General features: G+C 41.1%; 2 protein-coding genes across 2 annotated transcripts; both read right to left on the bottom strand.

Moving 5' to 3' along the window:
* Positions 1 to 334: 334 nt before the first annotated feature.
* LOC133531570 (luciferin sulfotransferase-like) lies at positions 335 to 18,230 on the bottom strand. The gene is made up of 7 exons (XM_061869875.1): positions 17,251 to 18,230; positions 14,912 to 15,040; positions 9,898 to 9,997; positions 6,629 to 6,891; positions 5,145 to 5,239; positions 3,323 to 3,497; positions 335 to 867 (listed from the first exon to the last, which is right to left on the bottom strand). The coding sequence occupies exons 1-7, from the start codon at positions 17,318 to 17,320 to the stop codon at positions 752 to 754; spliced, it is 948 nt and encodes a 315-aa protein (XP_061725859.1). The 5' UTR covers positions 17,321 to 18,230; the 3' UTR covers positions 335 to 751.
* A 2,514-nt stretch (positions 18,231 to 20,744) lies between these two features.
* On the bottom strand, positions 20,745 to 27,395 carry LOC133531664 (zinc finger protein 184-like). Its single transcript, XM_061870012.1, has 4 exons — positions 27,105 to 27,395; positions 24,835 to 25,002; positions 23,600 to 23,896; positions 20,745 to 21,655 (listed from the first exon to the last, which is right to left on the bottom strand). Exons 1-4 carry the CDS (start codon positions 27,154 to 27,156, stop codon positions 21,024 to 21,026), a joined length of 1,149 nt encoding a protein of 382 aa, XP_061725996.1. The 5' UTR covers positions 27,157 to 27,395; the 3' UTR covers positions 20,745 to 21,023.
* Positions 27,396 to 27,443: the final 48 nt, after the last annotated feature.

The following is a 27,443-nucleotide window of genomic DNA, read 5'->3' as shown; positions in this document are numbered from 1 at the left end:
ATATTGCCTTAAAAAAATGGGTAAAGTGTTGGTTGATTCCCCACACCTCCGCTCCGCTCCGCCTCAGTGGACAGAGCCACCGGCCCTTTTGTCTGGGTCTGCCTAAAACGTAGTCTGACTAATTTGCGTTATGCCTAGACCAACCGAGAAATAGTTGCACTGAGACTTAGGCCTAATGAGTTTTTGTCCAAGTGCGAATCTGGCACAAGAAGACTTATATAGGCCTCTTGAATTATTGTCCAAAAGCGAATCTGGTACAGAGAGACTTACACTTATGTATTAAGTTTGTATCCAAAAGCGAATCTAGTGTTACTTCTCCTATAATAGATTTTCAAGAACATTTCCTCATAAACGTAACTAGACGGAGCCCCGCAAAGCGGGGCTCCTATTTCTGGGTAGTTTGCCCTCCGGGCATCTGAAGCTACCTAACGAACCTAACCTACCTAACTATTAACCTGACTAATTGTGACTTCCCTGAAAACATTACACTTTGGGGGGCGACTAGGAATTTCGCTACGCGGAACAAACGCGTTTAGGGGTAGATCGAGCTACTCACTGGTAATTAGGCGTATAGCGAAATGGACAAACAGCTACTTAGGCTTACTGCGTTTGGGACATATTGCGAAATAGGTAATATAAGTAATAGGTCAATAGCGATTTAGACGAATAGCGAATTTCAAATGAAGTTTTGTCATAACGCGAATTAGTCAGACTACGTTTAAGGCAGACCCGGACAAAAGGCCACCGGCGACTAGAACGTATGGGCAGGGAAGCGCAGGTCGGAGCCGACGAGGTTGTCGTCCACCCAGCGCTGCGCCTGCGTCGTCATGTCTTCGTCAAAGTACTCACGCCACCCGCCCGGCAGACCTGAAATAAATGCAGTAGTTATTTTAACATCACACACACTGGCAGGTGTAGTAGATTGTGTCCCAATGCAGCAAAATTATCTTTTACGAGGAGAATCTCAAATACGACTAAAATGCTGAACGTGATGAGGGATTTAAATATTAAAATTCGAAGTAGTTAATGAAAATATGTTTTCTTTTTGTTTTTTGACTTTACTTTAAAATAAGTAGTCCCTACTTACTGCAGGCTGGGACGCTCAGTCAGTCAGTCACACAAACAAACATAGCCGCCGCCATACGAGTATAAGGCGAAGTTATGATCTCATATTAAAACGACATTCTGATATAACCTGAAATTTGACATGAAAATTCCAACGAGAACGTATGGGAGCGGCCTTTTGGGGGCGAGTTCTTATGACTCTTAAATAAATCATTACTATAGAACATTATTATACAAATTGACTAAGTCCCACAGTCAGCTAAATAAGGCTAGGTGTTGTGGGTAGATTAATATAGATACAATAATATAAGGTAGGTAAGTCATATAAGGCCCGGCGGGTAACAACGCCCAGCATTCAAAAATAGCAGTTGCACTAGTATGATTTTCTTCAACACATCAGAGCCGGCAACAACGCTTGTTTTCGCCTGCGCCGCTATTTTGTCAGTAACATCCATACAGTCAGAAGAGGAGGTTGCGGCTGCACTTGACGATATTTTTTACGAAAAAAAAGTATGTTTTTATCGAGTTTCTTAATTTATACGGTGTTTTAATGTGAATGGGTGCAAACAGAAGGTATCTAACTGTATGAGGAAGTGAATAAAAATATAATTTTATGTATATTTTTATATTAAATATTCTCTGGAACTTCGTGTTGGTAAGAATACCCACTATCAGTGCGCGTAACAATTTGAATTAAATTCGGTGAAAAAACCTTGCACATTCGCGGCGAGATCGTTACGTACGGTCGAGTTCCAAAACATGTAATAAACCAACGTTCTAAAAATATATTTACTCGACCTTATTGTCAGTGTCGTAGAGGCGTGTACATATATATACTTATTTCATTCCATCCAATATATCTATTTTTTGTTTGTATTTTTTCTTCATGCATTTTTTGTACTTGAATTTATTTTTTTATTTTATTATACTTTATTGGGTACACTTAACAGAAATCGTACAATATCATGAAACATACAATAGCATATCATAGCTTGGAATCTAGCACGAGATCCAAAACAAGTGCACTCAGCATGCTTTACAAGTAAGCGCAAATGTTACAAATTAATTTAACACCACATCAACAAATAAAATAACTATCTAAACTTCACACTATAACAGAGTAATTAATATACTTTAAAGTTTACATTATAAAGATTTAAAATCGTAAATGAGACATACTCAAATTAATTTTATATGTATTTGAGATTTCTCATTCAAAAATCGACCATCATATTCAGGTTAGTTAAAATCACTCTCTATTATCCCGGTTCCCGAGATACAGGCTGCGCCTAGTTTGGGGCCGATGGATACTTATTAGCTTAATTGTAAAATCTAATTTATGTGAGAATAAATCTATTTATTGACAATAACAATATACATAATGGATATATACAGATGAATACTATAACTAGCTTATATCTAAAATAGGCCCTTGAGGCATTGTACCAAGGATGCTGGCGGCATTTCCTCGTTGTATCGCAATACTGATACGTTGTGCGAGGAAGCCGCCAGCTCTTCGGTCACCAGTTACGTCAACCAGACGTTTCGCGATTTCTCCAAAAAACTTGTGCGCGCTGGGACCCCATGGACCTAGAGTTCGCTGGGACCCCATGGAGTTAATTTATGTTAAGTTCAATCTGTTATGTCAATGTGTAAAAAAGGTTTGGTAAGTAAATGATTTGTTTGTTTGTTCATGGGACGTTGGCTTGTAATTATGTTTTCACATCAGCAGCTCGAACAAGCCTACTTTCGTCACTCCAGGGAGTGAGGGAAACTAGCTTTTTAATTTAGTGAAGGCCATGAATACAGGAATATTTCTAGAAGCTTTCATCATAATGATGACGCCTGTCATTCATGAATGTAAATAAATGTGGTTAACTTTACTTGATGTTGAATTTTTTTTACCTTTAATATGTTCTCACTACTGAGGTGAAAAGTTGTATGTGTCAAACGAGAGCAAAGTTATTTTACATCTCGTGTTTTTGAGTCCCTCACTACGCTCAAGATTCTGGCTTAAAATCACTCGCTTCGCTCGTGATTCAATTATAGAATCTTTCGCTTATTCGGGACTCAAAATCAACACTAGCAAGAAAGACCAACTTTCCTCTCTGTTTGCACAAATAACTGTTGTGAACTCGATTGTACTTGCAGCGTAATCGTGGCAAGCTCGTCTCGCGTCCTGCAAATCACCAATTTGTTTTAAGCTGTTATACTATCGCCCTACTCTTCTCACCCAGGTCGTTGGTATATACCTTACCCTTTCTCACGAAGCCCTCGGCGGCCGGATTAATCTTGTTGACCCACGACGGATTCACAGACTCATTTTTCCTGAAGTTCTCAATGTCCAAGTGCTCGCAAAGTTTCACCATTTGTTCATCCGTTACTTCTTTACTGAGGAAATCTGCTAGCCGTCTTATACACGAGGGCAAATCCTAAAACATGTTTGCGTTTAGGTACGTTAATAAATTAATTGTAGGATTGAAAACAAAAAAATATATACGAGTCCTGGTACTGGTAAATACTATATTATTTGAACTATTTTTATTTGGGTATAATTTAATCGATCTGCGAAATATTTCTATTTTGATGAACAAAAATATATATTTGGTCAGCCAAAATGTATACTTGGTCAGCAACTTAAGGTTAGCAAGTATTTCTAAACTAAGTATTAGAAGTATTAGAACAAATTTGTAACTCCTCTGGAGTTGCAGGCGTACATAGGTTACGGAAACTGCTTACCATCAGGCGGGCCGTATGCTTGTTTGCCACCGGCGTAGTATTAAAAAAAAATATTTTTTAGAAAATATTCTAATTTGTTTATATTTGAAATTCGATCAATGCTGCCGTGACCCCGGTGGCCGAGTGGCTCAGGCACCTGCCGCGATAGCAGAGGACGCTGGTTCGATTCCAGTCTGGGGCACTGGAGGCCTTGGTCACTTTTTCTTAGTATATGACATTTATTTTCAGGTTATATTTCTAAACTAATTCGCAATTAATGCCATACTGAATAGAGCTGCTCTAAATTGATTTGGTTGGCAAATTAATTATTTGATCGGCAGTAAGTGATCCACCACGTTGTGGAACAGTATGGAGAAGATTAGCTCAAGATAGAGACACTTGGAGAACACTGGGGGAGGCCTACGCCAAAGAGGCGACTTCCATAATTAATAAAAGATAATTATTTAAGTATTAAAAATGAATATTAAATTACTGGTAGTTATTACATTTATACAAATAATTAATGATATAGTTAATAGTTGTAATAGTGAATAGCTTTAAACTTAATGTAATAGCTTTAAACTTAAAGGACTGTGATAAAAATAGATAATATAGAACAAATTGAAACAAAATGTTAAATCAAATATTTTATGAATAATACTACTATCTTACCTATGTTAAACAATACGTATATTTTAAATACAATACAAAGGAATGTGTTATTAAAAACTATTATCAATATTATCATGCATGCAAAGGAAATGTAAAAAAAAAGTAATGATGGTATTTTTATTTTATTTAAGTGATCCACCAATCATCAAATTTTGTTGAGCAATCAGTGGGTAAGCGGATTATTTCATTTTGGATTACAATTTACCTGATCAAACGCTAGCCACCTTAATATATCAGATTACCATTATTTTAATATGGATACCTTTCAATTAAACTGTTTAGAGACATGTTTTTCCACCAACCAAATTTTAATTATTGCTGACCAAATAACAATTTTTCAGCTCAACTATTTATTAAGCAGATAAATTATAACAGAAGCAGATCGTTTGAGAATTATTTGTTGAACAAGAATTGTAGCTAATTTTTTTTTATTGCCAGCGTAATATTTGTAGGCTGTACAAATGATTTAATGGTAATTTTTTTGCAGATTAGTTTTGTAAACGGCTGATCATTTAATTACTCCCCTTTTAATTTAAACCCATCAAATTACTCATTTTCTTAAATCGGATATTTTATTGTGTTTTAATGTGCATACCTTCTTGAAATTAGGCGTTTTGTTTGCATAATTTAACATTATTAATTTTCTAAGTAGTGTAGGACGCTATATTGCAGAAAATAGTAAAAATTACCTTTTTCATGTCTTCATAAAAAATAAACAACATATTCGGATGGTGGCTGAGCGCCCAGGCCTCTTTCACGTGCGGGAAGTACGGGGTGAAACGAACTAAAAATAAATAATAATAAATAAAAGCATTTTATATCTTGCAAATTTTACATTGCTTGGTGGTTAGTAATAATAATAATAATAAAATTCTTTATTGCACACTACATAAAAAAACAGATACAGAAATTGATAAAATATACACATTGGTAGGTAACAACAGACGGACTTATCGCTAAACAGCGATCTCTTCCAGACAACCTTCAGATAGTGAGATGGCGAACGAAGCGAAGAGTTAGTATTATCTTAAGTAAACTTATCCTATGTTAGTATTGATAATCCCTAAAAAATAATAAATTAATGATAAAAAAATTATGTTAATTTTTTATAGCAAAAACCCGGTCTTTGCAGGTGAAGGCCTCCTCCAAGTTTTCCACCTACCTGTCTTAGGCTGTTTGTATCCAGTTTTGGTCACCGATATATTTTATTTCATCTTCCCGTCTAGATAATAGTTTCAGTTTATTTATTTAAGAACACCTATACAATAGAATACCAACGAGAAAAACAAATAGGCATGGAAAACATTTAAATACTTACTCAAATAATAAATTATATCATGACATAAAAACATTTCACAATCAGCCAGGGCAAACTCATAAATAAAGTGACAGTAAGTATTTTTAGAGTCTTGAAGTGCTCTCTACAACTTCCCAATAGGTTTTCCTGTACCTTGTTTTCCAGGTGGACCCTTCCATGACGTCACATTAGTGATCAACTCTGGTCGAGGAGTCGTGATTCGTAATAAATAAATCGACACTGACATCTAAATGAGAACTAATCGCGTATATTGCGCATACTAGGTATTAGCATACCATAGTAGCATACAGACAGACGGACGGACATCGCAGGCTAGGTACGCACTTAGCGGCTGGCCGCACTGCGGCTGCCCGCACGGCTAACCTGAAGCCCAAGTTGCAGCACTGCGGCCCCTCGGGCGGGTAGCCGGACGGTCGCTGTACGCACGCACTACGCGGTTTCACTGCGGTTGCCAGATTGCGGCCGGTCGGCATCGAAAGCAAACGCGTGCACGGCGTTATCGTCGACTCGTCGTATGTACCTACTTTTTAAGTTCTTCGAAGAAAATCTCGACATGCTTGGCCTAATCTCGTGTTAACAGAAATTGATGCACCCAGAATCTGTGTCTTCGTTTCTTTTTCTTTATGTAACGCGCGTAAATATAATAAATACCGACAGCCTCTTCGACGTCCATCTTTGAAAGGGTCGAGTCGACTTGACCGCGCGGTCGCTGTACGCACTATCCAGCTGGCCGTTCGGTTGGCCGCAAGCGCAACCGCAACCCACGGATAGTGCGTACCTAGCCTTAACTTCCGATTGTCACCCTTCAGGCACATAATAAGTTTGACACGCGAGTTAAGTGACATCAATGCTTACCTAAATTATTCAGGAAATGACTCCAAAAAGTTTTGAAATCACCAGAATATTTATAAAGGAGTCGGTGCAAATGGTAGTATGACACAGCGACGTCCCTCGGGTCTCGTGCGATGTACACCACTTTGGCTGTATCCAGTAAAAGCGGAGGCAGCAGAGAGAAGGCGATATGAGTCTGGATGAACCGTGGAGAGGGCCCGTTGACAGTTTCATCATAAAACACAGCTACACGTTCTAAGTATTCTCTGTTTGGCAAATGTTTACTTCTGAAACGGAATAGATACATAATGAATAATTAAATTTAATAAAGTTAAGCTATACAAGCGTTATTGGTAGCTTAACGGTAACAGCATGCGACGTTCAATCCGGTGGTCGCGGGTTCAAACCCGGCTCGTAGTGATGAGTTTTTCGGGGCTTATATATTTACTAGTCGCTTTTCGGTGAAGGAAAACATCGTGAGGAAACCGGACTAATCCTAGTTTCGCCTCTGGGTTGGAAGGTCAGATAGCAGTCGCTTTCGTGAAAACTAGTACCTACGCCAATTCATGGGATTAGTTGCGAAGCAGTGCTGTATATTTTTTATTTATTGCTTATATGCGAACACACTAGTTTCATTGTTAGATTTAAATCATAATAATAAAGTACCTAAATGTAGCTCCTGGTCGTCTTTACGAAAGCAGTTTCAGCCCATCTAGTGGGCGGCAACACACCGCCTGCCTCGATGACTAGTGAAAACATTGTTATAGCAGGTGTCCGGACGTCTTTGCAATAACCCACTCTCATTGTCCACCCAAACTTCAATCCATAGACCGTCATACGGTTCGCTTTTTCTACAATGTCCCAATGCATGCTGCGACTGGTTCATGGATGTCTATTGTTGCGCCTGTGAACGAGTTCCAGCAGGCGTTCTACATAACATTAAAGCTCTCCAAGGGGCCTCTACATGTTGGATCTATATCCACACGCAAAGCCTATCAAAAGACCGGGATTTATAGGCTATTAGTTCAAGTGCTCTGTAAGCAGGATATCTGCGAGGTCGAGCTTCCTCATTGTGCTTTGATGCAAAAACTCGAAGCCACTGGCGCCGCTGCGCGGGTCACCATTAGGATGTTAAACGAATAGACGATGCAAAGTAAACACCACTTGAATGTGGCGACATTCGGCGCACTTAAAGTATCGTCTGGAATGTCTGGATGTGTTCTCACGGTTCGGGCTTGCTAATTCATAATGTTGGTGATTTTTTGTGGCGAAGCCAATCGTAGGCGCCAGGCCAGGCCGTAAGGGCAGCGATCGAGCGATGGACATTCTTTCCTGTGATTTAGCGCATTGAACACGCAACCGTGGGACTACGTTTCGCCTAGTAGTCTTAACACGTTCACTGCGGGTTGAGTCAAATCCGCCTCAATCTCGACTTTACGCTGGTGCGGGGCTAAAAGTTCGTGTTATCTCTCTCGTGCGGGAACTTCTGCCGTTTAACTACAAGGCGTACGACAGAGTCAAATATACATTTCTTTATGTTTTCCAAAGCCGGACTCGTTGGTACAAAAAAAAACGTTTGAGGTCTTAATAAGCCTCAACCGCACTAGATATATTTTATTTTCACTCAGTGCGGGTTGAGGTTTATTAATGTCTCAAGAAAGTGACCTCAAGGCCGCACTGAGCGTGACGCGGGCGGCGCGGGAGTTGACCGCTTCACGTTAGTGCGGCCATAGTTATCGATATTGAACCACGCGTGTTTTACGTAAATAATAGGTATAACCTAAAAACGACAACGATCGTGACCGTTGGATAGGTTAAAATAACGTACATTTGTACACACGTAACCGAGACATTCATTCAATTTAAATACTAAAATTTAGTCTTAAATTTAATCCTAGACTTTGTTAACTTTCTAACAAAATTTTAATACAATTTGAGAGATTGCAGAAAACTGAAATAATTTGACGATGGTAAGAGTATAATACATTTTATGGCCCGCATAGCATGTAGAAAGAAGTGGTTTACTTATTTGCACAGGCTTGCAGTCTGTATGTTTGATAGTTCAGAAGTTGTTTGTAAAAATGTGTGAATTCCCTCCTTATAGTGTCATCCACTGGGCCGCTAACCTTACTGGGATTCGAACTCGAAATAATAAATACAGGGTGTAACAAAAATGGCGGGGATCCGTTTAAGGGCATATTCGGTATCGTGTTCTGATCAGGAAAAAGTAGAAAAAAAAATTTTTGGACTTTGCATGGAGGGTTGGCCGACTCGGACGACCTGCCCCATAGAAAAAATTTTTTATGCCCTTAAACGGATCCCCACTATTTTTGTTACACCCTGTATAGCATAAATGCATTAGATTAACTTAAAATGGCGTCTGAAATATTGTATCGAAGATGGTCGATGAGATGATGATCATCGATAGTTTAGCGATAACTGCCATTCCCTTCACTAGACTTAGATAAAATTTAGTGCGTTTTGAGGCCTAAAAGACCTTAAAGATTCTTTAGGTATTTTTTCTTTAACCAAAGGTCAGAACCAAAGGCGAAGCTAAGGGTATTTTAAGCATTTAGTGACGAATGTATAGCACATAACAAAAAACACCTATTCCGAGTACAGGCAAAGTTATGAAGAATTTAATTACCTACTGAAATTCGAGGTCGATTAGGCCTCACCCGCACTGAAAAAGAGCTTAGGTTTGGGCTGATTCGATCTCAACCGCACCAGTTGAAAGTTCTTTAAGATTTGTCCCGCAGTGAACGTGTTAACTTAGTTAATTCGTTTTGTATCCGGATGTTAATTGTAATTATAGTCTTGTTACATTGGTTATTATATCGACATAATCTCGCGTCATACGAGTATACCCAGACTTGCGTTAATACCTATGCCTTTGGGATGTACTACCCTAATACATTTAGCCATTCCTGTACCCCTAGTGTAAATTAATTCGATATCGAAACGTGACGTAAGCGTTTGGCTAAAGTCTCATTTTGTATGGGATTTTGAGTTTCCAAAACGTCCCGCTTGGCGCGCTGTTTCTAAATCCCGTACGACTTAACGCAAATGCGTACGTCACATCACGCTATCGAATAAATTTACACTAGGGGTTCAGATTACCTAAACCTAGGTCGCCTAAAATATACCTAACTGATTCAAAAACAAATTCTACTGTTTACTTTTTTTTATAAATATTGTATCTTATCCTTTTACATTTTGAAGTTAATTAAATAGAACATCAAATTAGTGTAAGTACCTACTGAGAGAAGTGATTCAATGAAATATTTACTTACTCGAGAAGTATACGCCTTTTGTGTATTGGAGTTTTCTTAGATGCGTCGAAATCAATGTCATTCATGAGAAGCCACATCAATTCTAGTGTCCAATTTGTTCCTGTGTTTCAAAATGAGTTTATAAAAAGCCGTTCAAGCTTGAGGTGCAATTTCTAGTCATTGGATCATAGAATCACCATTAGTTAATAGTAGAGGATAGAATCAGTGCGTTTAAAGTATCTGTCACTTCCACACATACACACAAAATATGAAATTTTTTTTTTTTTACAATCACAGTGCCAAGCGGCATCGCCTGAGCTGAGACAAAAGTGAATACTCAATGCACTTGTTTCCCCTACGTACTCGTAGTTGTATCTGCTACTAATTGATCACAATATATGTCACAATAAATCATTCACAAAGTACCTTGGTGAAAACTAGTTTTCACTAATTATTCAATAGTTATTTGTGTCCCAAGGGAGGAAAAGTAGGAAATTGCGTGCCGCGTGTAAAATTGTTACCCGAGCCGAAGGCGAGGGTGGACAACACGCGGGATGGAATGTCCTACGTTTCCTCCTGTAGTGCGCATACTATTTTTCTTCTCGACGGAGGCGAAAAGCAGCAACTTCGTTTAGCGCAGCGGGAGCAAAGTCGACGCTTTCCGCCCGAGGGCAGAAAATTAATTTCAGTCCAAACAAGTAATTTTGACTAGAGAAGCCTACCTCGGGTAAAGTGGTGAAAGTAATCGTGTACACAAGTCTTTTTTTGCTTCCGAGTGTAATTAATAATATATATAGCTGCAAACCGACTCATTTCATATATAGATGTTTTATTTGGAGACTGTTGAGTTTAGAGCGAGAAGGAAGATGGCATCGTATAGAGGTCCCAAAACTTAGGTCCGGAAAAATATGGATTTTTCGATCTATTGAAAGACCAAAAACCTGCATAAGAGCCTGGCTAAACGGTAAGACTTAGAGGGGGGGTGCTCGACCAAATGTCATAGAGGACCCTGGGCAGTTTCTAGAGCCGCCATTTTTTTTTCAAAATGGCGGATTCAAAATGGCGGCCAATTTTCAAAACGGTCCTAGCGCGCTGAAATTTTGGTCACGGAATCTCGGGCCTTTCTAGATGCCTATGAAAAAAAAAATTTTGAAAAAAATCCAAGATGGCGGAAAAAATGGCCACTTCAGTTTTGTATGGCAACTCTGAAACGGTGCGCGATAGGTGGGGGGTGCTCGACCAAATGTCATAGAGGGCCCCGAGAGAAAAAAAACTGCATCTAAAAATTTTCAAAATGGCCGACTTTTTTTTTTTTTTTTTTTCAAGATGGTCCGAGCGCGCTGAGATTTGGCATGCGGCGAGCGTGGGGGCCCAAGATTACCATGTAAAAAAAAATTTTTGGAAAAATCCAAAATGGCGGCGGACAGGGGCAAATCAAATTTTCGAGTAGGTTAAGCGAGCCCGAAGGGCGAGCTTCAGGCTGGGAGGCCGAAGGCCGACCCCGCGACGGGCCGTCAGGCCCGGAGCTTCACCCCGAGTGGCCGGGCGCGCCCTACCCCCAGTAATTTTGAGCGAGGCCGAAGGCCGAGCTGCGGGAGTGAGGAACAAAGCGAAAACCTATATAAAAACTGTCTTAAGCGAGCCCGAAGGGCGAGCTTCAGGCCGGGAGGCCGAAGGCCGACCCCGGCGGAGGGCCGAAGGCCCGGAGACTTCACCCCGACCCCCAAGCGTGCAACCCCAAGTAATTTAAAGCGAGGCCGAAGGCCGAGCTGCGTGCACAAGGTGCTCCCAAGCGTTCTACCAAGTCAACTGTCTTGATAAGCGGAGCCGGCGGGCCGAAGGCCCGACGGCGACGCGTCGAGGCTAGCGAAGGCCGAAGGCCGAGCTCCGCGTAGGGCCGAAGGCCCGAAGCGTCACCTGAGAGGGGGAAGTTGGAGCTTAAACACGACCCAATAGGAAAAGTGTCTTAGACAAGCGAAACGGCGGGCCGAAGGCCGAAGGCCGTAGGCCCGACGTGAGCTTGTCAAGACACTTTTACTATTGGGTCGTGTTTAAGCTCCAACTTCCCGCACTACTCCCGAAGCGAAACCAACCCTCCCCGAGTGTCTTAATAAGCGAAGCGGCGGGCCGAAGGCCCGACGCTGAGCTTCGAAACCCAGCGAAGGCCGCAGGCCGAGCTCCGCGCAGGGCCGAAGGCCCGGAGCGTCCCATTGGATCGCCCAAGCACGCGAGGCCGAAGGCCGAGCTGCGAGAGTGCGGCCCAAAGTGGAAGTACAATCGCATCACTTTTCCCCTTTGGAAAACAAATAATTTTTATATTAATAACAACAAAAATAACGGGAAAAGTGATAAAGCGAACCGACAACAAGTTAACTGTCTTAATAAGCGAAGCGGCGGGCCGAAGGCCCGACGCTGAGCTTCGAAATCCAGCGAAGGCCGAAGGCCGAGCTCCGCGTAGGGCCGAAGGCCCGGAGCGTCCCATTGGATTGCCCAAGCACGCGAGGCCGAAGGCCGAGCTGCGAGAGTGCGGCCCAAAGCGGAAGTACAACCGCATTACTTTTCCCCTTTGGAAAACAAATATACTTTATACTAAAAATAACGGGAAAAGTGCATTTATAGAGCGAACCAATTACAAGTTAACTGTCTTAATAAGCGAAGCGGCGGGCCGAAGGCCCGACGCTGAGCTTCGAAACCCAGCGAAGGCCGCAGGCCGAGCTCCGCGTAGGGCCGAAGGCCCGGAGCGTCCCATTGGATCGCCCAAGCACGCGAGGCCGAAGGCCGAGCTGCGAGAGTGCGGCCCAAAGTGGAAGTACAATCGCATCACTTTTCCCCTTTGGAAAACAAATAATTTTTATATTAATAACAACAAAAATAACGGGAAAAGTGATAAAGCGAACCGACAACAAGTTAACTGTCTTAATAAGCGAAGCGGCGGGCCGAAGGCCCGACGCTGAGCTTCGAAATCCAGCGAAGGCCGAAGGCCGAGCTCCGCGTAGGGCCGAAGGCCCGGAGCGTCCCATTGGATTGCCCAAGCACGCGAGGCCGAAGGCCGAGCTGCGAGAGTGCGGCCCAAAGCGGAAGTACAACCGCATTAACTTTCCCCTTTGGAAAAGAAATCTTCTTTATATTAATAACAACAAAAATAACGGGAAAAGTGATAAAGCGAACCGACAACAAGTTAACTGTCTTAATAAGCGAAGCGGCGGGCCGAAGGCCCGACGCTGAGCTTCGAAACCCAGCGAAGGCCGAAGGCCGAGCTCCGCGTAGGGCCGAAGGCCCGGAGCGTCCTATTGGATTGCCCAAGCACGCGAGGCCGAAGGCCGAGCTGCGAGAGTGCGGCCCAAAGCGGAAGTACAACCGCATTACTTTTCCCCTTTGGAAAACAAATATTCTTTATACTAAAAATAACGGGAAAAGTGCATTTATAGAGCGAACCAATTACAAGTTAACTGTCTTAATAAGCGAAGCGGCGGGCCGAAGGCCCGACGCTGAGCTTCGAAACCCAGCGAAGGCCGAAGGCCGAGCTCCGCGTAGGGCCGAAGGCACGGAGCGTCCCATTGGATTGCCCAAGCACGCGAGGCCGAAGGCCCAGCTGCGAGAGTGAACCCCAAAGCGGAAGTACAACCGCATTACTTTTCCCCTTTGGAAAACAAATAATCTTTATATTAATAACAACAAAAATAACGGGAAAAGTGATAAAGCGAACCGACAACAAGTTAACTGTCTTAATAAGCGAAGCGGCGGGCCGAAGGCCCGACGCTGAGCTTCGAAACCCAGCGAAGGCCGAAGGCCGAGCTCCGCGTAGGGCCGAAGGCCCGGAGCGTCCCATTAGATTGCCCAAGCACGCGAGGCCGAAGGCCGAGCTGCGAGAGTGCGGCCCAAAGCGGAAGTACAACCGCATTACTTTTCCCCTTTGGAAAACAAATAATCTTTATATTAATAACAACAAAAATAACGGGAAAAGTGATAAAGCGAACCGACAACAAGTTAACTGTCTTAATAAGCGAAGCGGCGGGCCGAAGGCCCGACGCTGAGCTTCGAAACCCAGCGAAGGCCGAAGGCCGAGCTCCGCGTAGGGCCGAAGGCACGGAGCGTCCCATTGGAACGCCCAAGCACGCGAGGCCGAAGGCCGAGCTGCGAGAGTGCGGCCCAAAGCGGAAGTACAACCGCATTAACTTTCCCCTTTGGAAAAGAAATCTTCTTTATATTAATAACAACAAAAATAACGGGAAAAGTTATAAAGCGAACCGGCAACAAGTCAACTGTCTTAATAAGCGGAGCCGGCGGGCCGAAGGCCCGACGGCGAAGCGTCGAGGCTAGCGAAGGCCGAAGGCCGAGCTCCGCGTAGGGCCGAAGGCCCGAAGCGTCCCCTTCGAGGCTCGCCAGCGGGGAAGTTGGAGCTTAAACACGACCCAATAGTAAAAGTGTCTTAGACAAGCGAAACGGCGGGCCGGAGGCCGAAGGCCGTAGGCCCGACGTGAGCTTGTCAAGACACTTTTACTATTGGGTCGTGTTTAAGCTCCAACTTCCCTTCAACCCCCAAAGTAACTATATTGCGAAGGCCGAAGGCCGAGCTCCGCGTAGGGCCGAAGGCCCGGAGCGTCCCATTGGATCGCCCAGGCACGCGAGGCCGAAGGCCGAGCTGCGGGAGTGCGTGCTCGCACGCGGACCATTCCTTGCAAGCAAAAGTACAACTGCTTTACCTTTTCCCTTTGGAAAACACAAAATTTTACACCTGAACAACAGCAACAACAACAAACACTACAACAACAACATAAACAACAGTACCAACTACAAAACAACAGTACCACGCACACCAGTACCAAGCAAAACTCGAACTGCTTTACCTTTTCCCTTTGGAAAACAAACTTTTACACCTAAACAACAGCACCAACTACAACAACTCATTAACAACAACATAAACAACATGACAAACAACAAAACAACAAACTACACGACTACCGCGGGGCCCTCGGGCCCCGCGCACAAAGCAACATACTAGTTTGTACTTATAGTCACAATACTTTTGCATTACCTGATCGAGGATATGAGGTCAGCCATACGTCATCAGGCCGAACTATCATGTGTCTGGTCTGGTCGGCATCATCTTTGTAGCTCGCAGGCAACAGATAACCGGTATCGCCGAAACGAGCATACGTTTGGTCTGCAAAGTCACAAACAATAGTTATTTGTTTTACAAGGGGGCAAAGTTGTTGTTTAATCGCTCGTGCTAATATTGATACCCGAGCAAGCGAAAGGTTCCGAAATAGGTTCGAGAAGTAGAATCTTGAGCGTTGCGAGGGTTTCAAGGCACGACGGTTAAACAAACTTTGCCTCCGAGTGAAGCACAAAATTACGAGCTAACATAAGGAAACAACTCAAAATTTGCATCTGATTACTTTACCCCACATGTGGATAAAATGCAACTTTCTCATTCGTTTTCGAACAATGAAGAGGGCCTTTACCAGTTGGTGTGGGGAAAAAGGAATAATGAGTATTTTATTTAAAAAAAAATTAGCACTAACTATGTCGGAAGATTACCGAAAGTCGTTTTTTACAACCAGCTGGTACATTGAGCCGAGGAGAGCGGCTCTGCGTTACAAGGGCGTGCTTCAAGGCTCGCCACAGCCTGAAGACTATATTGTTCTTTCTTAGTTTTGTTGTAGCTTCAACCGTTCGTTACAGACCGCCTCTATAGACAGCCTCCCAGGCGAAAACTCGTATAGTGGTTAACGGCTATGTATGATGAACCCTCGTCACCACCGAAACACGTAAAAAAAAAGTCATCGCCTCCCGTTTGATATTTTGGCAGATGATAGTTCAGATGTTATTGTTAATAAAAAAAATCGCCAGCTGGTTCTATCGCGGTGGTAAGAACGTCAGCTGATCGCATGAACATGTAAAAAATAAGCGCTTTACATTTTTATGATAGCAATAACAAATCATGAAACTTTGCATTTCATCAGGTGAAACGCCTGAAACGCCATAAACGGATTACGCACACTTTACGGACATAAATTGGCGCGTATTTTTAATGATAATTTTACAGCTGACGGTCTTTCCACCGCGATACAACCGGCTGGCAGTTTTTAGGGTTCCGTAGTCAACTAGGAACCCTTATAGTTTCGCCATGTCCGTCTGTCTGTCTGTCTGTCCGAGGCTTTGCTCCGTGGTTGTTAGTGCTAGAAAGCTGAACTTTGGCATGGATATATAAATCAATAAAGCCGACAAAGTCGTCCAAAAAATATGAAAAAAATCGTGGAAGTAGAGCTTAAGAAAGACATTAAATGAAAACTATAGCGGACATGATCAGTTTAGCTGTTTTTGAGTTATCGCTAAAAGATTTCCCTTCATAGTAAAAAGACTTACTTTAATTAGGTACTGATTATGCAAATTTGCCTATTTGTTTAACTCGGGTGAAAGGTACCGTTTCATCCCTTGGTTAACAATTTACTATACTTTAAGCTCCAGTTTAGCTTATTGTGACGGAAGAGTAACTACGGAACCCTACACTGAGCGTGGCCCGACATGCTCTTGGCCGGTTATTTTATTTAAAACAGCATCTAAACTATCATCTGACAAAGTTGATACTTTGTCAGATGATTTGCCGGGAGGCGATGACTGACGAAATATGCTACTGGCCCGCGGTCTATTATTCTTACACAGTGTTAACATTGATACGCATATTTACTTCTCGTCGCATAATCATTTAGTAACTCTCATAATTACCCAAGAAACCATTGGTCGAAACACAATAGGTCGAATTATCATTCGGCATTAATATTGATTAGCAAAACTTCCCTCTTATTTATGGCTAGACTAGGACATTACTAACCTACACAACAACTTTTAGTTTGAGTCTAATAAACATGGTTTTGATACATTTAATTATATACTTATTTTCACTAACACAAATGACCATAAAATCTTATACCTTTAAAGGAGCAATTCTTGTATATATTTATATACTTCGGAGATCACGGATCGGCTCTATCGATTTCGATGAAATTTGCTATAGGATGTTTTCGGGGGGCGGAAAATCGATTTAGCTAGGCCGTATCTCTGGGAAAACACACATTTTTAGTTTTATATGTTTTCCGAGCAAAGCTCGGTCTCCCAGATATTTAAAACTAGGCCATCGACCTCGACCTCTACCTTGTCTCAGGAATGCGGCGGGCTGACGCGTGAGATAAATACCTAAACTGAGCCAGAAAATACATACCTTCACTACTCTTACGCATTTTGCCCGGGCCACGGGTATCACGTATTTTTTGTGAAATTTCAAACAAAAAATAATAATTACAAAATACCGTGACTGCCTGCTCTTAACCTACAATTAATATTAATTGTTACATTGTTAAATAGCGTACGTACCTTCGTACATACTCTTCATCAGCTCCTGAGTAACAGAATCCAACTCTTGAACTTTAACTTTATCGCACATTGTGTCTGGAAATTGAATATGATTATTATTTATTTCATAATGAATAACTTACCTATATAATTATACGCTAACAGTAAAGCGCGTCACAGACGGAGCGATAATATACTAAAATATATCTTATAGCAAGGCATCTTGAGATACCTTGCGATATATAGTTCGGTATATTACGATATATTTATAAAGAGCGTACTCCCATCTTAAAGGCCGGCAATGCGCTTACAACCCCTCTAGTGTTGCAGGTATCCATGGGCGGCGGTAATCGCTTACCATCAGGTGATCCGTCTGCTCGTTTGCCTCCTCTATCATAAAAAAACAGTTGTCTGTAAAGTCGGAAGATAGTTGAACGTGACAACGTCATAAGAAAATACTGATGGAATGGTTTCATTTTTCAAAAGAAAATTTTAATTTTATTTGTTTGATAGATATTTTGTATGGATATAGAGAAGGAGGTAAATGGAAATCACAATTGAATTGATCAAGTTACATTTATTTGTACGCATAAATACAATTGCTGCCGAACGCGGAGGCCGATTGTGCCTCTTTGTCGCTCGTTGCGCGCTCTCGCTTGCACTTCAAGCCTTAAATGGAACGCCTCAGAGCGAGGTAACGCCGCATGAGTCATGTTTTTTCGTGCGTCAGCCGGCTCCATCGAATTATAAGATTTATAAGACGTTGTCACGTCAAAAAAATTGGTATATTTAGTCTCCCTCACAATGTAGGTGCTAGACAGACAGCGATATATATATTTTGGTATCGTCGTTGGCGTGTGTGGTGCTTAGCTATACCTCTACTATATGTGACGGTATGTTAAGGTATATATTAATATATATTCTCTCAAGTCACGCGAGACGAGATATTGCCAACATGCGGTTATATTACTAACTGATGCAGACAGGCTGTCTTAGGTTCATTACGTATTATCGTTGATTTGGGTCATATGGTTCAATAGTACTTAAATAGTACATTACGATACAAGTGCGAAAAATAGGAAATTCGAAACGAGTGGCGATAAATTAAAACACGACCGAAGGGAGTGTTTTAAATCGACACGAGTTGCGAATTACCTATTCGCACATGTATCGTACAACGTTTTACAGTACATATGGCCCTTTAAATGTTCGACACAGTAACGTAATATGCTACTTCTCGCACTAGTGCTATAAAGTAGCCCCATATGTACTGTAAAGGTATATATTAATATATATTCTCTCAAGTCACGCGAGACGAGATATTGCCAACATGCGGTTATATTACTAACTGATGCAGACAGGCTGTCTCAGGTTCATTACGTATTATCGTTGATTTGGGTCATATGGTTCAATAGTACTTAAAATAATGTTAAAGTCTGTAGCGTGGCACTTCAGTCTCTGGCTTGAAAGAAACCAGCTAAAACATTTACAATAAATTCAATAATGCGTTCAATTCCTTAAACAGGGATACTTTGCTTTGTGTTATGAGTATCTATAGAAGCTGATGTATTATTCGAAGGAATTATCGTCCGAAGTCGGTTGCCAGCAGGGATATCCCCCGGGGCCGGCAAGTTTTAGTTTAGGGGTAAACCAAATAATTAATTTAAATCAAAAATTTTAATAAATTATTTAATCACAGACAAAAATAGCCAAAAGACCAGTGCTATATACTTATACAAATGTTAATGATATTTTAGTGTAGAGTTAAAAGAGGACCCAAAAGTAAAAAATTGGGTACTTACCTACTACAGCACTTAAGAGCAAGTAATAATATAATTCACATCTGCTCCATTGGCTAAACCAATTCGTACCGTAAGACGCATTTACACATTTATATAGTTTGCTGGCCAGCAGCTGGGTAAACACAATAATGCGTTACCTGCAACCTTGGCTAAATAGTTTAATTTGTTTATTGGTAAAATATGTTTTTCACCACACGAACTGGTAAAGACCCTCATGATTCTTCAAAAAAATAATGAAAAAGTTGCATTTTATCCACATGTGGGGTAAAGTAATCACTGTACTCAGATGCAAATTAAAATGATGATTTGAATGATACATTTTTATTACGTTCATTTGGATTTGATTTGTTTTTTTTTTGGTATTTCATAGTTAGTACTTTCCTCGCGTTGGTGTGGTGAAATATGTGTTTCACTCGGAAGCAAAGTTTGTTTAACTCTCGCCTTGAAACCCTCGCAACGCTCAAGATTCCACTTCTATTTCGGAACCTTTCGCTTGCTCGGGTATCAATATTAGCACGAGCGGTTAAACAACAACTTTGTTCCCTTGTTAAATAATTCATGTTTCGTAGCCAGGTCACTATAAATACGGAAAAAAGTCTTATTACGTAGAACTACTACGAAACTCGATTACGGAAACAGAAAAACAAGATTTTGTTGGATAATTAATTATGAAACAGAGGAAAATAATTCATGTTTTGTACCCAATTCACAATTAATACGGAAATAATCTTGTTTCGTAGTTAACTACCAAAACCGATTACGGAAACAAAAAAAAAACATTGTTTGATAATTAATTATCTTTTTCTTACGATTTATAATCAATTTAAAATTGTGGCGAATTATCACGCATCCAAACAAACCTTTTTCTTAAATTGCTACGATGAATAAGTTGGGTTACGGCATTTCCGACACTATGTAGAATCTCGCTCTCGAAAAACTCAACGAGGGGGGTGGGGTTAGGGTCGGCAACGCGCATGTAACTCCTCTGGAGTTGCAGGTGTACATAGGCTACGGAGACTGCTTACCATCAGGCAGGCCGTATGCTTGTTTGCCACCGACGTAGATTTAAAAAAAAAAAAAAAACTATGGTCGGCAAAACTAATTTAAGGTAATTAAACTAATGGCTACAATGAAAATATTTTATCATCAAGTTAACGATACTACTTTTTTTTTAACAATGCGCCTAGCCCGGTTTTCCGAAAGGTCACAGTTTGAGTCTTGCCCTTAACGGTAATTATTTCCATTATTCCTTTAAATCAAACAATATTTTAATTTATACGTCATTGTGGTTGTGACCTTCTACCGTACCGTGGCAGAATAAACTACCGAAAGCAATCGTTCACATCGTCGAGCACCTTCACCACAATACAATCAAAAACTCTTTTATAATACTTTGACATATTTTGACGACCGGTTTGGCCTCGTGGGTAGTGACCCTGCCTACGAAGCTGATGGTCCCGGGTTCAAATCTTGGTAAGGGCATGGTGTGATGAGCATGGATATTTGTTCCTGAGTCATGGGTGTTTCCTATGTATTTAAGTATTTATAAATATTTATATATTATATATATCGTTGTCTAAGTACCCTCAACACAAACCTTATTGAGCTTACTGTGGGACTTAGTCAATTTCTGTAATAATGTCCTATAATATTAATTTATTATTTGAATTTGAGAGCAGGGTCACATAAAATAAAACCATGTTTTTTATAATGATGTTTTTTTATTGAAAACTGTTAAAAAGTGTAGTGTGTACCGCAGGGGAGGGATCTGGCCGGAACGCCGCGTGATGGTTATTCAGGGCGGTCGGCTGAGTGTTTCCTGTACGCTTGACTCTTAGATGTCCTCCAACTTTGGGAATGAGCCATCTCAGAGTTTAGGTTCAATTCCGAATGTTTCTTTGGTATTAATTATTGAGTTAGTGAATTACATATTTTGCAAGAAAAGGGTTTCTCTCTCATATTCCTATAAATTATCGACAGTAAAAACTTATATTAACTAGTCCCAGAGGAATGACGTTTTCTTTTCCTTGTGTGCGCTCTCTCGTGGTCCCGTAAATGGCGCGCTGTTGCAAAGTGTTTTTTACATTTCCCACATGGAAAATGTTTTTCATCTATGTGAATCGGTTCATGTCTTTTTAAACTATTATTGTCTTTGAACTCTTTTTTACATATTTCGCAGGAGTATTGCTTTATTTCAGTGTGAACGAGCTGATGTTTGTTCAGGTTATTTAGTTGTGCAAATTCTTTTTTACATATATCGCATGAATATGGTTTCTCGCCTGTGTGGATTCTTTCGTGGGCTTTCAAAGAGCTCCACTGTCCAAAATTTTTATTACACGTTTGGCACACGTGTGGTTTTTCCCCAGTGTGGGTTCTTAGGTGTACCTTCAAACCATTGGAATACGAGAACTGTTTTTGGCATATGTTGCAGGTGTACGGCCTCTCCCCGGTGTGTGTTCGCTTATGTATCAGTAACTTGTTCGCTTTCTTGAACTCCTTGTTACACACATCACACAGGTGAGGCCCTGGTTGCCTTTTTTTTAGACTCCTTATCAAAGTTTCGCCGTTTTCTTTTGGTTTCTTCTGTCGCCCGGTAGACGACTTCGCAGCGGAATCATCACGCACTAGACAAAAAATAAGCCGAGTTACACAAACATAATAAATAGTAATGAGAAAGTTGCATTTTATCCACAGGCAAAGTTGAGGCAAATTTGAGTTGTTTCCTCAAGTTGGCTGGTAGAATTGACTTTTAAATTACGAATTTGAATGATATATTTTTAATAACGTTCTATTGGATTTGATTTGTAATGTTTTATGGAGAAAAAATTGTGTTTCACTCTAGCAAAGTTTGTTTAACTCTCATGCCTTGGAACCTTCTGTACACTTTTCGAACCACTAATCGCTACTTTTGGTTGGAGCCGACTCTCGTGCAGGGAAGGCTTTCTTTTTTGTACTTTCGGCAAGTTCCGCCGTGGCCATAGAGAAATAAGAAGTAATAGAGTGCTCACTCCATACATCAGTTTTGGTACCAAAACGCTTATTATTTTCGTAGTCGACATCTAGCATCGAGTAGCGGAAGTCTCAGTACTGCGATACGATTTACCGCTAATATTATAAACAGAGTAACCGGAACTCTATTTTCAACTCCTACGCTTACTCTGGTTAGCTGAAAATCGTTGTGCATTAGACTTTTTGTTTGCCGCGATATCTATTGTCGAGTAGCAGTACTGAGAGTTCCGCTACTTGACGCTAGATGAAGCCTACGAAAATAATAGTATTTTTGGTAACAAAACCGTTGTATGGAGCGAGCACTCTTGGTCTTCATAATTCTCTTTGGCCGTGGCAGACTATACAATTCGGACTTAGCATCACTTTCATGCGAAACCATTGTGCACTTCATCGCGGTATCAAGTCGGTACGAAAGTTTGCCGTCGGCTCTTCTACCATTTGAAAACTTTCGCTTGCTCGGGTATCAATATTAGCACTAGTGGTTAAGCAACAACTTTGCCCCCTTGTAAAACAATAATTATTACAGCTTAGCCTATTGCTGGAATTTTAACATTAACACTCTTAGGCTGCGTTTCCACCACAGATGTGCGAGGTTGCGTAAGGAGGGTGTGTAGCGGGCTCTTTTCGAACAAACGAGCGTGGTGCGGTGAGGCGGGAGCGGAGAGCGCGCGCCACTTGTCGCTGCTTATGTCTCGCAACACATCCCTCGCACACATTCCTCGCAACACATTCCTCGCATACATCTTTCACTTATTTTGTATGTGTCGAGGAAATTGATTCAGATTTATTTATTACATTGTACCTGCATTGATTATGAGTTTACGTTCACCTTACGAAGCCTGCGTTGCGGATATAAAATTACGGTCCCTGAATAAATTTATTACACAACATGCGATTGCAATACAAATCACATTCATGTCAATTTATTCTTTAGCAATTTGCAGTTCAAGTAAATTTGGTTGTGCATACTTATGCTAAGAGCTGTCCAATGTAAAGTGAACCGTAAACTGCTAAAGAATCGCGATTTCCTCGACCGTCCAAAGACCTCGCTCCGCTGAGCTGTGTCCACTAGAGCTGCGCTGAGAGAGGATAGGTAAATTAAGTTACTATTGGTTCATGATAAACATCCTTCGCTACGCATCCTTACACATCTCTGGTGGAAACAGAGCCTTAACTAACCTTATGTCAGTGTTAATGGCATTATACATAAACGTCTGTCAACTCTAACAGTTAATAATCGTCATTTAGGCAATTCTGTTTGTAAGGGACAAAATTTAACACAAGTTTATCCTCCTAAAACCTAGCCAAACAAATGAAAAACCAAAATTTGCCACTGAAATTTGAGCCTATGGGACAGGGAATACGGGAAAACGGAATGTAACAAAACAAATGCAATACTGTTCCAATTGAATATGATTTAAATTTCATCGAACTTAATAAGTCCTATAAGTAGGACCTTGGGCCATAAGAGGTTATAACATGTTGCTAAGTTTCATGAACAAGGGTAATAATCGTCAGTTAACCCTATGATATGAACAATTGTAAAAGAGATAAGTTACCTTCAGATTGAGTGCGAGCCAGCTTTCTCCGCCTGCTCCCCTCTGTGGGGTCCACGAGCGGCTTCACACCAGGGCTTGTATTCGTAACGACCTGCTCCACACGAGGGCTTGTGTCCTGTTTAACTTGCTCCACAACAGATCTCTCCAGATCGTTGCATCCCTCTCCCACCGTGTCTATCCGCTCAACTTTGATCTGACAAACGCAGGGCGATATCTCCTGCGTTAAGCGTTCCTGGTCGATCAGCTCTCGCTTCACGCGAACTTTGGCGACATTCGGTTCGGCTTGTGTGGCGCCCGCTGGAATTTTATATTATATTATTATAGGATCCGGAGGTCGCGGGTTCTAATTCTGGTTCGTATATATATCAATAAGTTTTTCGGAACTTATGTACGGAATATCATTTGATATTCACCACTCATACGATGAAGGAAAACATCGTGACGAAATTCAGAGATGTATGTGAAGTCTCCAACTCGCATTGGGCCAGCGTGAGGACAATAGCCCCAGCCCTCTCGGACATGAAAGAAGGCCTGTGCCCAGTAGTGGGACATATATAGGCTGAATTATTATAAATAAATAAATATTATAGGACATTACAGTAAGCTCAATAAGGCTTGTGTTGTGCGTACTTCAAAAACGGTAAATATAATATGCTCATCACACAAACAAATGCCCTTACCAGGAACCCGGAACCATTTTCTTCATAGGCAGGGTCACTACCCACTAGGCCAGACATGTCGTCGAAGAGGAGAGAGGCCGAATATTCGGTATTCAGCAAAACCACTATTCGGGGCATCTCTAGTTAAAATCTTTCGGGTTACTCGTCAGCACCGTGTATGATATATAAGTATATATAATAAATACTGATATATACATAAAGTACCGGATAGACGTGCGAGTAAGTTCGCGAACTTACAGCTCGACGACCTTTTTCGCTCGTGTGTGAGCCTAAGTACGCGTACTTTACAAGCGAAAAAAGTCGTCGAGCCATAAGTTCGCGAACTTACTCGCCCGTCTATCAGCCACTTAAAACATTTATAACTCAGGAACAAATATTCGTTATATGTTATTGTGGCAAACACGCGGGATGGAATGTTCTACGTTTCCCGTGGTGCGCATACTATTTTTCTGCTCGACGGAAGCGGAAAGCGACAACTTCGTTTAGCGCAGCGGGAGCAAAGTTGACGCTTTCCGCCCGGAGGGCAGAAAAATGACTTACCACAGAGATCATTACCTGTGCCAGGCTGCTGGAGGGTTCCTGTTCCCACCACGCGCTCCTCGACGGCATGCTCCTGCGGGGTGGTCGGCGTGCCCTCGGAGCCCTCGCTGTCCGAGCGTGGCGGCTCCTCTTTTATATGCACCATTACTTCGTGCTCAAAGAGCTCTCGGCCATTGCCATCAGCTGTGACAAAGAGGTGCCTTTATTTATTGGCAACACAATACAAAATACAGTAACAACAACACTAATATAATAGCCTTTATTCACTGACTTAGTAAATAGTTTTAGTAATATAATATTACATTCATTTAATTTATTTATTTTGTTTGTCCTTACTATACCTCGCGCGTCCAATGACGATCCCTATGACAGTTCATTCTTATATTGAACAGCTGTCACGTAACATGTTTGAAGACATTTTTTGAAAGCATGGCACATTTTTTTTCAAAAATGTTAGATTTATGTAATAATTTATTTTTTTTTTTTAATATGATTAAACTTATTTTTACAATTATTTAAATTAAGCCTAAATAAAAGCGACTTGAAGGAACTGTCATAGAGATTCGACGCGTCAGCTATAGTCGCCCCTGTCGGGGTTTCCGACGAGGCCTCCTAAAGTTTTCCAACCATCTCTATTTTGAGCGGTCCTCATCCATTTTGGTGGGAACTCATCCTCCCATCTCATTTTCTGATATCCCTTTCCCCTTTTTTTACACTACTTCGGTGTTAAACAAGAATACGGCCCGCCTGATGGTAAGCAGTTACCGCAGCCTATGGACGCCTGCAACTCCAGAGGTGTTACATGCGCGTTGCTGACCCTTTTAAAACCTGTACACTCCTTTTTTGTAGTAGTAGATTTGGAAAACAGTCTGTACAGGAACCTTAAAATCATGAAACAGTAAAGTGTGTATTCCTAAATGAAGTACAAATATTACTTAACCTGATGGGGCTTATTTCTAGAATGGTATAAGACTAATATTGTTAGGTCACAAACTGTCAAATCGTATGGGTTTCCATGACAACACACTAATAATATTTGCCTAAAATGGTTAGAGAAATGGGCCCCTGTACAGTTTGCACATCTTTATGGTTAGTAATATTTTTCTGTAAGATCTTGTGGCACATTCCAAAGATATATTAAGTAAATAAGGCACACTGTCCACAAAGGGTAGCCGTATCTCTTTGTGAAGAGATTTTCATGGTTTTATATCTAACTGCACGCAAATTTATTTTAATATCTTCATAGAAAAAGCAAACCATTAACCAGAAAAGGCGGAATTCATGCCACAGGGCACTCTCCAACAGCTGTCTTCCTCATGGGGCGATCCGACATCCAATATCAATTGGCACCAGTACACCCTGCAGCCAGACATTGTGGATGTCAAAGTCGATATATTCTTTATTCAAATAGGCCTAGCAACAAGCACATTTAATTTGTCAAGTTTTACAAATATCATCTTAATCTAAATATCAGAGCAATTTGTTGATGCAGTTATTATTGTTCTTAAAGAACATTGAATTATTATAGATATGTCAAATGTAATATTATCTATCTATTATCTATTAAGGCCTTTTATTTTGAGTTAGAGTATGTCTCTTAACTCAGTGTGCCGCTTGGCAAAGGCCTCCTCCAGCTCTTTCCATTGGGATCTGTCGTGGGCCACTCTTCCCCAGTTCGGGCCCGCTGTGAGTTTGAGTTCATCCTCCCATCTTGTTCGAGGTCTCCTCTGGCTCCATGTGCAACCTCTTTCTTTACGATTTTGCTCCATTTTTCTTGTCTGTCTCTTTTCCACAAAACGATTGTCAAACACCAAAATTGTAAGCATAAAATATACTAGTCTAGAAACTTTCTAGAATAAAATTGTATTCTTAAATGTTTAGAATATTAAGAAGGGTACCTATTTTATTTATCAACCAAAAAATTTTATTCCATCTGATCCACAGGGCAGGCTTTGTCACATTACAGAAAGCTCATCCACGTCAGGTTTCGTCAAAACAGATTGTCTATATACACATAAGTCATCTGCAACATGCATCGTCAAAACTAATGAACAAAAAGTGAGTACAATAATAATATAAAAAAAAGAAACCACCAGTGGCATTCCCACGTCGAACAGCCAAACATTGGGTTATCAAATTCATCCTTATTAACATAATAATAAATAATTAATTATTTTCAATCACAGTTAATCCCGGAGGATCTAGGATCTCACCGTAGGATTAAGGATGTATCTCATGTATCCTCCACCCGTAATGTGAAAACGCTCTGACTGTCGACCACTTACCCTCATCGGCCCCAAGATCAGGCTCCTCCTTGATCCGATGCTCCAGCGACATTCCGCCACCTTTTACTTTTATTAATTTATTATTATTGACTAAAGTTATCGTAAGTCAACTAAATAAATAGTATTGTATCTATGTCAATGTTTAAAACTCAAGAAATTGTTTATTTCATTTAACATTTATGTATAAGTAAATGAAAATAAAATTTTACAGAACCCTTAGTCCATAAACAGCGCTTCGGATTGTCACTGTCACTGTCAGTGTCACTCTCAAATCATGCTCAGCTCTATAATTTCATATACGGAAGGTGGAGATAAATTAAACTTAATTCCACACTCCAT

The sequence above is a fragment of the Cydia pomonella genome, chromosome 25 (assembly GCF_033807575.1).
Source record: "Cydia pomonella isolate Wapato2018A chromosome 25, ilCydPomo1, whole genome shotgun sequence".
NCBI lineage: Eukaryota > Metazoa > Arthropoda > Insecta > Lepidoptera > Tortricidae > Cydia > Cydia pomonella.
This window is presented reverse-complemented; position numbering and strand designations above follow the sequence as displayed.

What these genes read in the sequence shown, in the direction of transcription:
- LOC133531570 (XM_061869875.1), bottom strand. Translation starts at nt 17,320, where the DNA reads ATGTGCGATAAAGTTAAAGTTCAAGAGTTGGATTCTGTTACTCAGGAG. An exon ending in GACCTCATATCCTCGATCAG is followed by an intron (nt 9,998 to 14,911) that starts GTAATGCAAAAG and finishes TTTGAAACACAG; the next exon opens with GAACAAATTGGACACTAGAA. An exon ending in AAAAGGCGTATACTTCTCGA is followed by an intron (nt 6,892 to 9,897) that starts GTAAGTAAATAT and finishes ATTCCGTTTCAG; the next exon opens with AAGTAAACATTTGCCAAACA.
- LOC133531664 (XM_061870012.1), bottom strand. Translation starts at nt 27,156, where the DNA reads ATGTCGCTGGAGCATCGGATCAAGGAGGAGCCTGATCTTGGGGCCGAT. An exon ending in CCTCCAGCAGCCTGGCACAG is followed by an intron (nt 23,897 to 24,834) that starts GTAATGATCTCT and finishes ATAAAATTCCAG; the next exon opens with CGGGCGCCACACAAGCCGAA. An exon ending in GGCTCGCACTCAATCTGAAG is followed by an intron (nt 21,656 to 23,599) that starts GTAACTTATCTC and finishes TTTTTTGTCTAG; the next exon opens with TGCGTGATGATTCCGCTGCG.